Genomic DNA, 14,363 nt, shown 5'->3' on the forward strand with positions numbered 1-14,363 from the left:
ACCGAGTTCAAGGAAAGCCCTCGTGTAAAACAAGGTATTAGCTTAGTCTCCAGACTAACCTCGTTTGGCTAGACCTCTCTACCTATAAAACATGCATCACAGAGAGACCCTCATGTTGAGCTATATGCATTTAGCTATCATCTTGCATCATTAAGTCGTCTATGTTTTTGTTATTTATAAGATTCTTTTTTAAAGAAAACTTGGTCAGAGTCAATCTTTCACTCTTTTTCAAAGCTAATGTATCTACTTTTTTGTTATCAATCAAGCTTCACACACACTCGACAACAAAGATATGCATTTGTAAACACTTAATTTTTTACTGAGATTTTTTTCATACCAAAAATTCATATCTTTAAGGTTACTCCAAAATAAAGTTAACTTCAATTTGATTTTTGGCCTTTAAAATAACTTTTTTAGGTTTTTTTACCAAAAGAAGAATTAAAGAGAAGATTTTCTGCTTATTAAATAAACAAAAATTAAGTCAATTCGACATCAGGATCAAAAGTTATAGGGAAAACAAGCTTTCAGCTGCTAAAGACACAATAATTGTCATCATCACTGTCATGTTGAATTGTCTTCCGTAGTTAACCACTTTCTCAGAAGTGACATCAACATCTTATCGTCTGATGTAACACATTTGAATGATCTCGAAGAGGACGTTTTGAAGACATGTTCAGGAAAGATTTATCATCAAACCCGAATACGAAAGCCAAGCTCATGTCAGAATCAAACTTGTAGGACCAAAATGTTAATTTTGGGCTTCTAAAATTTATTTTGGCAACTCCATATATTAATTTTTGTTCAAAAATTATTATTTGAGTATCTAGTAAATATTTAGGATTTATGATAATTTTAGTAATTAAAAATTTTAACTTTTTGGTTTTTTTTGGATTCCCTCTGTGGACCCAGATTTGGCTTCAATATCATGTTAGGATCCATTTAGACTATTGATGGGTGCAATGGTTTGTCTGAGTAGATTTTTCTGTATTGGATTTGGGTATGTTTATGTACTTTACTATTCCGATCTCCTTGGGTTCCCAAAAATAGTTGTTGGGAACTAAGAGAGCTCATTAGGTCCAAAAATAGTTGTTGGACCTTGGATCCCTCTTATTGGCTCCAGGGGTGGCAACCCTAGTCCCCCCAAAAAAGAATGTTGTTCCTCGTCTCCATTGCTGCCTGTAAATAGTCAGGAAAGTAAAGAAGAAGGGGACCCTTCTTGCTTGGTTATTGTGAAATCACCAATTGAGAAATCGATTGCGTGGTGTCTGCCCCATCGGCTTCAGCTCTTTGGGAGTTCAACGTCGAGTGTGGACTGTCATAGGGAAGAATGGCCGGACGTCGACTATTGGACTGGTCCATCCGCATGTTGTTGAAGGAAGGTGTGAGGATTGAATCTTTGCCAGCATTTTCCATCGCCAGAGCTATGCTCGTTTAACTTTCTTCTCTTCTTGGTTATTTATTATATTGTTTGATTGGAATGTTTTTTATCAAAACATGTATTGTTATATTAGCCGACTATTATACAACTTTATTTTGGTTTATGTGGAATGAAATATATGAATACCTTCTTAGTATCCCTGTTAGGGAAAGGGATATTGATCTTTCACAAATTTTTTGTGGTATATAATCTGGTCCAAGTGTTGTTCCCAAATTGTTTGTTGGTACATAATCTTTAATGCACACCAGTTGTTTGGTGAAACATCCCAACGACTCTGTTGATCCCAGTCAGTTCAGTTTTTGGACATTCTTTTCTTTTTATTTTGTCAGTGTTGTCACTGTTAATTTTTGTGCAACACTCCTTGGATGCCCAAAGCGTTGCCTATCCATTGATGTTGGCTATCGGTCCCGTGTCTGAATTCTATGCCTTATATTAATCTGACATTGTGACTTAGTTGAACTGTTCTGGGTTTGATGACCGAGGCTATTGGTTGCCCAAAAGGCAGTGAGGAACAAGGACTGTTAACGCCTTGGATATTGAATTTACAATTTGATTATTGGCTGAAGATTGTTCAAAAAACTTACTTTGAATATTCGTCTAAGCTCCTTCAATTATCTTGTTATGTGCTTGACTACTTGATGAGGTCATTTTTGCGAGCATATTGTCTTTATGCTTGTACCCAACAGTCGTCATCATCAGCAGCTATCGCTGATGACAAATCACATTTGTCGTCAGCAACAATTGACGTCACAACAATTGTCGTAAGTAGTTTTCACTAGTTTCAGAAAATATGTCATCGACACCTTCCAAAGTCGGAATGGAATATTCTGAGTTCTAAACCTCTTTATAAAAATTAATCTCCTATTTTAGGCATCATGCCTTGGATAAATTTCAACCCTTAGTTAAAAAAATGTTCATTAGGAGTCGTTCATCAGAATATGAATCGGATCCAAAATAACAGATCTCAAATATGTAATAAATATATTTGGATCCGCCATAAAAACTATAAATTAGGGAGGCACCCTCCTATTTTACTATCTGGAGTCCAAAACCCTAGCTATAGTCCTACTTTGCCAAAAATCTCTGTACGACTAGCCAAGTTGAACCTACTTAGCTTAGCCTAGGTCCCAATCTCTTATCTAATCTCTTTTTGGAGCCCGTGCCTAGCTGAAGTGTCACTTGTGTTCTCTCGTGCTTATCAACAACATAGGACGAGCTACCTAAGCCCAAAGGTGAAAATTCGGTTTTCTTTATTGCTCATTTTGTTTATTAATTGTTGAAAGCCTTAACATTTGTATATTTCTTTATTTTCATATTTTTCCTGATCTTTGATGACTCTTGCCATTGAGCTCGCATTTTTGTATAGAATTCGCATACGAGGTACGAACACTTGCGAGCTGTCACCCCGAAACAAAGATTTGGAGCTTCTGGTTTGACTGATCTCTTCTCATTGGAGGAAGAAAAGCACATAACCTTGAAGAACATACCCCACAATTTCTAAAATTCAGATCCGAATTTTAGATCCTTTTCTAAATTTTTTTCCTGAAACCCCTTCTTTTTGGTTTCAAAAATTTTAAGGATCCACAATTAGGGCCACCTTTGCTAGCTTCTCATATGATTCAAGGTCACGTCATTTCATCTAGTGTGAACTAAAATCATGTAATTCCAAATAACAAGGTGGATAACGTCATTTCGAATCATATGATGAGTGGAAAAAATGATGCCAAAAGTGATTTTGAATTTTGCTACCTCATTGTCTCATGCTTGCTTGCATGTGAGAAATGAGTTAAATGGGAATCATTCTTACAACCACGAGAGAAGGATTTTCATTTGAGGCCAAGCAGACATATACGAGATAGAATTGCATGTGATTTTGATCCCACGAGATGCAAGCAAATCGTATGAACTTTTCACACGGATATTGTTGCTAATTGAGATCAGGCACAATGTGATTGCACACTTTATGTGTGCTGCACCTAATCACCCACCACCTGCTGTTGAGCCTCACAGATGACATGCTGTATCCCAAAGATGGCCAGTCATCAGGTACAACAACACACTAAAAGTGTATGATCACATTGCACCTGATCCTCCCTCTACTTTTGCTATTAATAGATAGGTTGATTTTAAACTCAATTTGATCATAACGTACTCATTGTTTTAGTGAACCACATTCTAAGATTGAATGGATAGAAAATAAAAGAGTGGCTCCAACCATGATGGTCAATGCCATCTTACCAGCTTTTGACCAATCTACTTCTAGGTGATACCGAAAAATACTAGTGCGCCATAGTTTGTTAAACACAAAGTCCATATGAACATTTTCTGCTACACTCCTATCTCCAAGGTAGACTTTAATGATAAATTAAAGGAGCAAAATAAAGTGAGGGAACATGTTTTTTGGGTTTTTTCCATAATCATCCTCTTATCCTATCACTGATGAACAAATCCGCCCCTGCCTTGTTTCATTTCTCAAATTCATCTTTATCTTCCTACAATCATTCCTGAAACATCATAGATGCAGATTGACTCCCGTCAGAAAATCACATTGTACATTCCAAATGTGCTGCTGCACTTAAGCACCCACCATCTGCAGTTGGACCCCACAGTTGACAGGCTGTTATGGAAAAGGTGGAGGGTGCTCAAGCGGCAACACATAAAAAATGTGCAATATTTTTATGACCTTGATTGTTGATTGGCGAAATTGAGGAGTCTTTTGTGGAATTAGGATTTCTAATTGTTGGTGGTGAAAATTTAGGGTTTCCGGTTGGAATTCGAAGGGAGAATGCACATGGAAAGGAGTGTTTAGGTGTTTCGAGATATCTACGTGAGGTTTTTTTTTCCAACAGAGATATGGAGCATGTGATTGGTGGCATGTTTTGGCTCTGTAGAAAGATCAGAAGCAGATCTTTCGGTGAGTTTTATCTAGGCCTTAATATTCAAACAGGAGAATAAGTTGCTATTAAGTTGGAATCTGTGAAGACTAATTGCATTCTCAAATTCACTATGAAACTAAATTGTATATCCTTCTCCAAAGAGGAACGACCATTCCTCTCTGTTTTCCATTCTCTCTAGCTAGACACCACCATGGACGATCGATCGGAAGATGGACCGTGTTCGAATAAACTCATCTTAAAGTAGGCGATTGGGCTATCTTCTGTATGATTTGTTTACTTTTGAGAAATTCTTTGAAATTGGTTGATTCTTGCTTTTGTTTTAGAGTGAGATATGTAGTCATTTGCTAGGTGGTGTTGGATTGCACAAAATTTCATGAAGCATTGAGTTCGATAATTAAATGGAATGCATAGCTTTGACCAAAATATAAATTGGAGATGCCAAAAAACTCTAGGATGCGCTACAAAGTTACACATAAAACAATCAAATCATGTGAGAAATAGCATGTTTCCTTCAAACTCCATATTGTCTTAAGACAGTATAATCAGAAAAAAAATTGGTTCAAATGCCAAGTTTCTGCACCTCGAGTTTGCGAACATGGTTATGGTACCCCTTGATTGAACACATCGTTTAGAGTCACATCCCATGGCCGATAAATTGCATGGCGTTTTAAACTTTTGTCACTACGTACGCTTGCACCTTTTATGATGTGGCCGTATATGTGTGTGTGTGTGTGAGAGAGAGAGAGAGAGAGAGAGAGAGAGAGAGAGAGAGTTAACATTCTTATTGCCAACTGTTATTAGAGTTTGCTACAGAAAGCAGCAAGGAGTCGTCGGATATTATTTATCCTAAGTCATATGGACTATCCAAATCTGTGCTCCCGCCTTCACTATGAGGTCTTACTATGCGAAGGATGTCTGACTGTAGCAGTCAAGGTTGCTGCCATAGCTCACCCCAAGTATGTCACAGTACCGCTTGTAGAACCCAATCCTATCTGCAACCCTGGAATCAGTTCCATGGCCACATTCCAGGCCTCCATTGATGATGTTTGTGATTACACCGTAGCCGGGAAGTCTCCCTGCAGCCGTGTCCGCAGACGTAGGAGTCCATTGCCCAGTGATGACAGCGTGTGGTGAAGGCTTTGGTGATTGAGGAGTCATCCAAAACCATATGGCTGTCTTGAATGAAATTACTGGATCGGTAGCAACTGCATCAGGGTTGTTCAGCAAATCAGACCCTATTGCTACCCCAGCAGGCCCATAGTTATAGTTGCTGCAAAATTGAAACAGATAATGTTTTAGGCAGTTTTTTTTAGCTATACCATTACTGACATTAAGAGATAAGGCCTCTAGATGAGAAGCCAAACTGGTCTTGGTGTCTATGAACCAGTTCCAATTTGGAAAATGTGTGCATATATACAACCCATCCCAATATATAGAGGGAGGACAAGGTGCATTGTGATTGGACAGTTTTGTGTGCTTCTGCACCTGAACACCTACAATCTTTGGGGTAACAGCCTATCTGCTGTGGGGCCAACAGCAGATGATGGGTCCATCAGGTGCAACAGCAGATTTTGCAATTGATCTCAATAACAATAACTATAATATATATATATATATATATATATATATATATATATATAGGCCAGCACTTGTCCCCATCGGAAGCCGATAGATGTCTCCTTAAAAGTGGCTAATCAGTACGTATGTGACTCGCTAGGTTGAAGGGAGAGGATTTAATCAGCTAGACAAAAAGAGGCTTTTCAATTATAAATCGCTTATCAAGCGAGTGAATTTTGCAGATCCGAAGTTAATGACATAACATTTAAGAAAAGACACGTGTCCACATTTAGAAGGCGTGATCGCTTTTGAAGGCGATCACTCCAGTTACGTATCCTACTCAACTTTGACCTTCTCAACCTGTCTAGAATTAATTTTCAATAAGAAAACTGAAGTGAAAACTTAGAAGAGGTCTTACTATGAGATTTGCATTGGTCCTCTGCCATAGTATTTCTTTCCAGAGGCACAAGGCCATTGAGTACTGGCAACACAGTAGTCGCCTGGGTTACCTTGCTCTTGGAGAAAGCAGTACCCCCAAGAGTAGGCTCCATCTGGTGCAGTTGCCCATCCACCTGCATGAAGAATTTACAAATGTCATATTGGTCCTTGTATTACAAAAGATCGATGGAAAGATATGTCTAATTTTGCAGATTTCTAAAGGGAAAATATTCGACAGTGACGCTAGCATGCTAATCCTGAGTGTGGTTTCTTTCTGTGGTAAACGAAAGAAAAAAAATCTACACAATGGTTTCATGCAAAAAGATGACAGTTAAAGAAGGATCAGTCTTGAACATCACATACTCAAGATTAGCAATCCTCATTAAGTTGTGTAGCCATATTTCCTTTGGGGTTATTCATCTTCTCATACCTGTTGTTTCATGGGATGTCTGGCCAAGGAAGGCAGCAATTTCTCTTTTACGAGTGGCATCATCACCTGTAGTGCCGAAGCCGCTAAACGCATTAGCGGCGGTAATGAAGGCATTGTAAGTGTAGAATCCATGAGCAGGACAAGCCGAATCATTCCGATGCAACAGCATCTGGTTGAAGATAGCCTCTGAAATGAAAGAACTCAAGCCACTAGTGCACTGGCTCTGGCACCCAGTTCCACAGTAGGCACTGGTGCTGCCACAATAACCATATTGGCTGCAGCACAACCCTCCTGAACACACAGCACCCCCTGCTTGACTACCACATTGCTGTGCTAATGCAGGCAATGCACCTAATAACAGAGAAAAGAGCAGCAATGTCAAAGAGAAGAACCCCATGACAGAAAGATACAGTAGAAAGAAGAAGGAAATCTGAGTAGGGAAGAATTTATAATTATTCTTCTATGCTTGGATGAGATTGATGCACCTATAAATAGGCACCCTTCGCTTGTGAAATGACTGTATTTTCTTAAAATAGGATATGTGCTGGACCCAGCAAGTCAACCTAAATTATCTTTGTAATTATATAATGGGAACACTTGAAGCCCAAGCAACAAACAAACCATTTGTTTTTTGTTTTCAAAGTCTTCAGTTTGTGTGGTCTTGACTCAGGACTCCGCCATAGAGACTTGCACAGACCTCTTGTCTCAGTGAATATTGGTTCTGTGATGATGACAGATTCGACTCCAATCGTGCAATGGATGTTAACTGACTTTAGGGTGTTTTTAAATGTACCTCGATCTGGAGTCAAAAATTTGTTTATTAAGCACCCCCATCACCCTCCATCAGGTCCTGGGTCCCACACCTGACAGGCCCTGCCCCCAAGATGGAGGGAGGTGAGGTGCTTAATGCACAAATATTTGTGCAATCATATTGCACTTTGATCTTTTCACCTCGATGCTATGGATTCACAAAAGAAAATGAAAAAACTGTGACGGTTTACACTCGGTCACTGTTGAGTTTATTTATAGTGACAATCAGAACTGTCACTAAAATGTAAAATAAAAAATAGTTGAAGATGGGTGGGGCAAAATTATTTCGCATACTCGTTTCTCTTGTAAAAGTTGTTAGATGTTAACTGAATCAGAACTATGGTTGTTAATGATCAGGGCTGGTATACTGCCGAATGAATGGAACACAGACAGTTTTGGCTTGCTAGACTCGTTTGTTTCTAGATCCAGTTCGGACTTGGTCTCTAGGTGAGTTGAGCTAAGATCGAGCCAGATGAGACAAGTCTGCACTGGCTTGTGCAGAAATACTTGTGTTTTATGGAGTGAGAACAAAAAGATTCGAACCAACTGTTCTACACTGTTTTTTGTAACATAACTTTTTTTATTACACTTAAATCATATATATTATGTGTGAGCAACCAAGCTATCCATGTAGAAACATATATATCAAACCGAAAAATGTAATGAAATTTATGTTTTGGGTGTGTCAATATTGTAAGTTTGTAAAAGTGTCCAACTCGGGTCGGATCTAGTTATTACTGAATCTAACCTTATTGGATCTAGCCAAACTGGATTCAAGCTAACAGAGTCGGATGGAATGGAAAAAGAAGGTAACACAAAGATAGCTAATTGGATGTATTTTTATATGTAATCAGGTTGACACACAGGCTGTTTGGTTTCAGATTCATTTCGGTCTCAGATTTATATGTAAATCTACATGCCGAATTAATTGGATTAATTAGGATTCATTTCCGTCTCAGATTCAGATACAAATCTACATACCAAACTAATTGGATTTCAGATTCAGTCAGTTATCAGATCTAAATCCGATCCGATTACATCCCTAATTGTGCTACAGTACTGTTACAGTGCTACTGATGCACAATACTTCCTTCACCTTCTATCTATACTTAATTTTAGAAAACGTGATGATTAAATTTTCGATCTAATAATTGAGATTTATTCAATGTAGACTACTTATTAGCCAAGTCAATTCAATAAAAATGAAGTAATTAGAAAGAAAAAAAAATTGTGGATAACATCACCTCTCCAAGTCAATTCAATAAAAATGAAGTAATTAAAAACAAAAGCTGTACATGACATCACCTCTCTCTCTCTAGCGTATTGTGTTTAAGATTGTAGGCGGCTCATACTCTGGATGGATCTAGGCATTACTGAATCCGATCTTCTGTGATCTATCCTAATGGGATTCAGATTCACGGAGTCGGATGGGGAAAAGGCAATACCTACTCCAAATCCAATTAGCTAATTGGATAGATATTATATTTAATTAGGTTGGATACTCATATTCAAATGCAAATCTGTACATCCAACTAATCGGATTTCAGATTCAGTCAGTTATCAGATCTAAATCCAATCTGTTGGAATCCCCAACTGTGTTAAACAGTCACTACTAGTGCACAATACCTCACCGATTGATTGGCAAGATTGTGAATCTCAATAAGATATATTAAGGGTGGGCGAAAATGCGAATTTTATCATGATTTGAAACAGAATTTTATCATGATTTGAATCGGAATCAGACTCTAAGTAGCCAATAACCAATTAGTTGGATCAGACACTAGAGTGTAGTAGGATCCACAAGCTAAGCTGCAATATTCATAATCAGAATATAAGGAAAAAAAAAATGGAGGGCATGATATGTTTTCTTGGTCACAACATAAAATAGCAATTTTATCTCGACGTCTTAATTTTATTTTTACTATACCATTGGGTTTTGAACCTGTAACGTCCCAACACAAGGTGAGGTGCATTAGCTGCTCCTACCAGACAACCGGAGCCTAGTACATCTCCACTAGTCTGGTTTAAGCTCAATGAATAGGAATCAGAAACACTTCTTTTCTTTGTCAATGGGTCGGGTTTGTGTCGTACGGATACTCAACATATTATGAGTGCAAATACCGGAGTATGTGCATAAATTTTTTTTTACCTAATTATTATTTGTGTTGACCCGAACCTTACCCGAGCAATATGTGGGGCGGTTTTGGAATGCAAGTTTTCTTGGATATCGGACCCAACCCAGCTGACCCGTCTTTTATATGTAGTAAATTTGGAAGCATGATAAATTTGGAAGAAACATCATTTTCTAGATTACGTAAAACATGGAGCCAGGTATGGTTTGTGAAATTTCATACTAAGACCAGGCCCCGACCTGAGTTCCAATTAAGATCCATAATTTTTTAATATAAAAAAAGATAAAAACTATTATTTACTGGGTATGATGGGTTCTGGTTCATATAATCCATATAAATATAGGACCCGGGTATGGTTTTTCTTATGATGGGTCTGGTTAGACCCCAAACTGAACCCAGTACTAAAAGCATAAATCAGATCCGGGTTGTTTTTTTTGGAACGAAGAAAGGAAAACCCCAGGTGGGACCTTGTTTTCTTATCAGGTTGAGCAACCAAGCTATCCATGTAGAAACATAATATCAAACCGGAAAATGTAATGAAATTTATGTTTTGGGTGTGTCAATATTGTAAGTTTGTAAAAGTGTCCAACTCGGGTCGGATCTAGTTATTACTGAATCTAACCTTATTGGATCTAGCCAAACTGGATTCAAGCTAGCAAAGTCGGATGGAATGGAAAAAGAAGGTAACACACAGATAGCTAATTGGATGTATTTTTATATGTAATCAGGTTGACACACAGGCTGTTTGGTTTCAGATTCATTTCGGTCTCAGATTTATATGTAAATCTACATGCCGAATTAATTGGATTAATTAGGATTCATTTCCGTCTCAGATTCAGATACAAATCTACATACCAAACTAATTGGATTTCAGATTCAGTCAGTTATCAGATCTAAATCCGATCCGATTACATCCCTAATTGTGCTACAGTACTGTTACAGTGCTACTGATGCACAATACTTCCTTCACCTTCTATCTATACTTAATTTGAGAAAACGTGATGATTAAATTTTCGATCTAATAATTGAGATTTATTCAATGTAGACTACTTATTAGCCAAGTCAATTCAATAAAAATGAAGTAATTAGAAAAAAAAAATTTGTGGATAACATCACCTCTCCAAGTCAATTCAATAAAAATGAAGTAATTAAAAACAAAAGTTGTACATGACATCACCTCTCTCTCTCTCTCTCTCTAGCGTATTGTGTTTAATATTGTAGGCGGGTCATACTCTGGATGGATCTAGGCATTACTGAATCCGATCTTCTGTGATCTATCCTAATGGGATTCAGATTCACGGAGTCGGATGGGGAAAAGGCAATACCTACTCCAAATCCAGAACCGGAGTATGTGCATAATTTTTTTTTTTTTACCTAATTACTATTTGTGTTGACCCGAACCCTACCCGAGCAATATGTGGGGCGGTTTTGGAATGCAAGTTTTCTTGGATATCGGACCCAACCCAGCTGACCCGTCTTTTATATGTAGTAAATTTGGAAGCATGATAAATTTGGAAGAAATTAACATCATTTTCTAGATTACATAAAACAAATTTTAATATGCTTCCACAGCCATTCATTCATTTTTTTTTTGTGAGATATTTAACATCTTTAATATTTAATTGCGGCCAGACTATGACAGTGGCAGTAACAGCACTTGAAAATTATCTAATAACAGACCAATCTTCTTTTTCAATATCGAGTTTGGCTTGAAGGGATATTCTACAATATATATAGCATGGAGGTATTTTGTATTCATCATTGACTACCCGCGTGGCCAGTGGGTGGTTGTGAAGGTGTTGAATTGAAGACAGGGGATATCAAACCCCGCTGGTGCACGAGTGTGTCAGTAGCTTGAAAAGCAAGGTGGTCATGAAGCTCCACCCGGGGTTTTCTCACCCTTCTCTGCAAGGGTTCCTCGTCATAAAAAAAAAATTGTTCATCATTGACGTCATTTTGAATCATATGATGAGTGCAAAAAATGATGCCAAAAGTGATTTTGAATTTTTGCTACCTCATTGTCTCATGCTTACATCCACGAGAGAAGGTTTTTCATTTGAGGCCAAGCAGGCATATACGAGATAGAATTGCTTGTGATTTTCATCCCATGAGATGCAAGCAAATCGTATGAACTTTTCACGCAGATATTGTTGCTTGGTGTGCACTTTGAAAGTGTATTTTTAAAAGATGTTTTTATGAAAAGAGTTTATGAAAGTTGGTCACCAAATTAAAAAAATCCAACTCTCACAACTAGTGAGAACGGGGATCGAACACGAGGAACGGTTTGATACAACTTCGTATTCCATGAATGCTAACTATTTATTGCCTTAAAAAGGAAAATTAAACTAATTAAAAGTACTTACAACATAAGAATTAAATAATTATTAGAAATATCAAATGATGCTGAAATTGAAATTAATTACAAAATTCAAATGTGACAAAAAAGACTCCAATTAACTAAGAATTGAAAATACGAAAAAAAAAACTAAAAATGGAGCTTTTCCACCTTTGCTTCTTCACTTTAACTTTAAATTTACTTCATTTCAATCATATGAAATCAGCAAATGGCACCACCTCCAGCAAAAATAATACAAAAACACACGAAATCCAAAATCTACTCTAATTTAAACTTCTACTTGAAATTACAATTTTGCTACTAGATATTGCATAAATTCTTATCAGAACAGGATTTTGTAATTTGATTGAATCAAAAAGCAATTGGATTCCAATACTCCACATTCTTTCCAAATATATTCTCAAAACATTAATGAAGAGGATCCAATTTACAGAATTAAAAAATTTAAAGTAGAACTTGATTATTAACCAATGAACAACAACTCCCAAAATCTGGAAATTGCTGTCAAAACTTCTGATAGCTTCCACAATTTAACAAATTTAGTCTAGCAAAATAGATTAAAAATTAATGAAAAATTCACAACAGAAATTAGATTCATTCATGAATCCAATCCATTTTACAAATTTAGATTTGGATTCTGAAAACTCTAGATATAACAAAAACTAGAAAAAATGCAAAAAATAAAAGTTGCAGAAAATAAAGATGCCAAAATATATGGCAAAAAAAAAGCTCAAAACGAAACATCAATCAGACTCCGATCATGCTGAATTTTTTTAAAGAGAAACTAGACTTAAGCACAAATCATATCCAATTTATGAATCATGATTTGGATTCCAAAATCTCTAGATACACTAAAAACAAAAGGACAAAAAAATCAAGAAAAATGAAATTTTAGAATTCTAGAATTTGACACTTTAATCTATTGAATTAGATCAAAGAATGATCAATTCTAAATTCTTGGAATCAAATCTATCTATTTAACTAATCTAAGTTTAGAAAAAAAAATAAATAAACAAGAATTAAATTATAGAAATTAAAATCTAATCTATTAGATGGATTGATCTAATGCTCTAATTGAATTAAAATCAATCAAGAATAGATCCCCATCTTGTTTTTAGATTTTCTTAAGAACAAAAAAAAAATATAGCAAAAGAGAAATTGCAACAAACAAATTTCAAAATGAACAAAAGAAATCAAAGAAGAAAGACAAGAAAAAATAAAGAGAATTCATAGGGAATTAAGAAAAAATGAGGGATTGGAAAACTCACCATACCTTAGATCTAGTGAATTTGATTGATCATCAACCTTGTAAATGTATGCAACTCCACTCCAGATTTGGCTCCAAGTACTCCTCCATTGTTGATTTAGAAGAAGAAGAAGAGAAAGGAGAGAGAAAACAAGAAAGCAATGCAAAAATTACTTGAAAAGGAGAAAGAAGGGGAAATGAAGGAATGTAGTTGGCTTGAAATGGGCTAAGATGCCCTTCACTCCAGCCCATTAGTGCTAGTTAAACTAAAAAATTAGGTTTAATTAACAATTATAAATTAACTACCTAAAGTTTTCTTATTTACATTTTAGTACCTAACTAATAAAAAATTCTAAAAAGGGGGTGGCACTATTTTTAAAAAGGGTTTTAAAGAATTTATGAAATGGATTTGGGATTTAACATTTGCTGAACACATTGGCATTGGATCCATAATACAATTAATGTGTTTAAGACTGGATCAAGGTCTGAATTGCCTTGGGATTCGGTTTAGAATCATAAAACGGCCATAATTTCCTCATTTAAACTCTGAAATCTGCACGATTCGAACTGTGACTTCTTTAACCTTGAAACATCATAAGAATAAAATATAAACCAATAAAACATACTTAAATACATGATTTATATGATAAAATAAATGCATATTCATGCAATATCAAATTTCCCCATGCTTATTATTCTTAGTCCTTGAGCAAACACTAATCCTAAAGTAAAGTGAAAGCTAAAAACTATGTTCTAAAGAATGTAAAAACCAAAGTAAAATTTCCTAACTCACTTTCGTGAGAATCATAGTTGTATTTAGCATATGCAATAAGCCCTTTAAACCCCTAGGTTACCCTAGTGGACGAGTAAGGTCTCGTGAGGGTTTCCAGTGCTGATACCCACAAACATTTGTATCATGCATAATTTTCTCAATTCTCTCAAATATCAGGCAAGTAAAAAGCTCTTTTTAACAAATATATTTTTGCTATTCACATTCTTTTTCATTTATTGAATCATCCATGCCTCTACAGTAGAAAAGCTTCTTTCTATCTTTTTAGA

The 14,363-nt window shown here is 36.2% G+C and overlaps 1 protein-coding gene across 1 annotated transcript; it reads right to left on the reverse strand.

The window, feature by feature from the left end:
• Positions 1-5,100: 5,100 nt before the first annotated feature.
• LOC149832903 (endochitinase-like) lies at positions 5,101-7,266 on the reverse strand. The gene is made up of 3 exons (XM_090014768.1): positions 6,761-7,266; positions 6,311-6,464; positions 5,101-5,605 (listed from the first exon to the last, which is right to left on the reverse strand). The coding sequence occupies exons 1-3, from the start codon at positions 7,155-7,157 to the stop codon at positions 5,236-5,238; spliced, it is 921 nt and encodes a 306-aa protein (XP_089870894.1). The 5' UTR covers positions 7,158-7,266; the 3' UTR covers positions 5,101-5,235.
• Between the last annotated feature and the right edge of the window lie 7,097 nt (positions 7,267-14,363).

The sequence above is a fragment of the Nuphar pumila genome, chromosome 7 (genome assembly GCF_984573655.1).
Source record: "Nuphar pumila chromosome 7, dmNupPumi1.hap1.1, whole genome shotgun sequence".
NCBI lineage: Eukaryota > Viridiplantae > Streptophyta > Magnoliopsida > Nymphaeales > Nymphaeaceae > Nuphar > Nuphar pumila.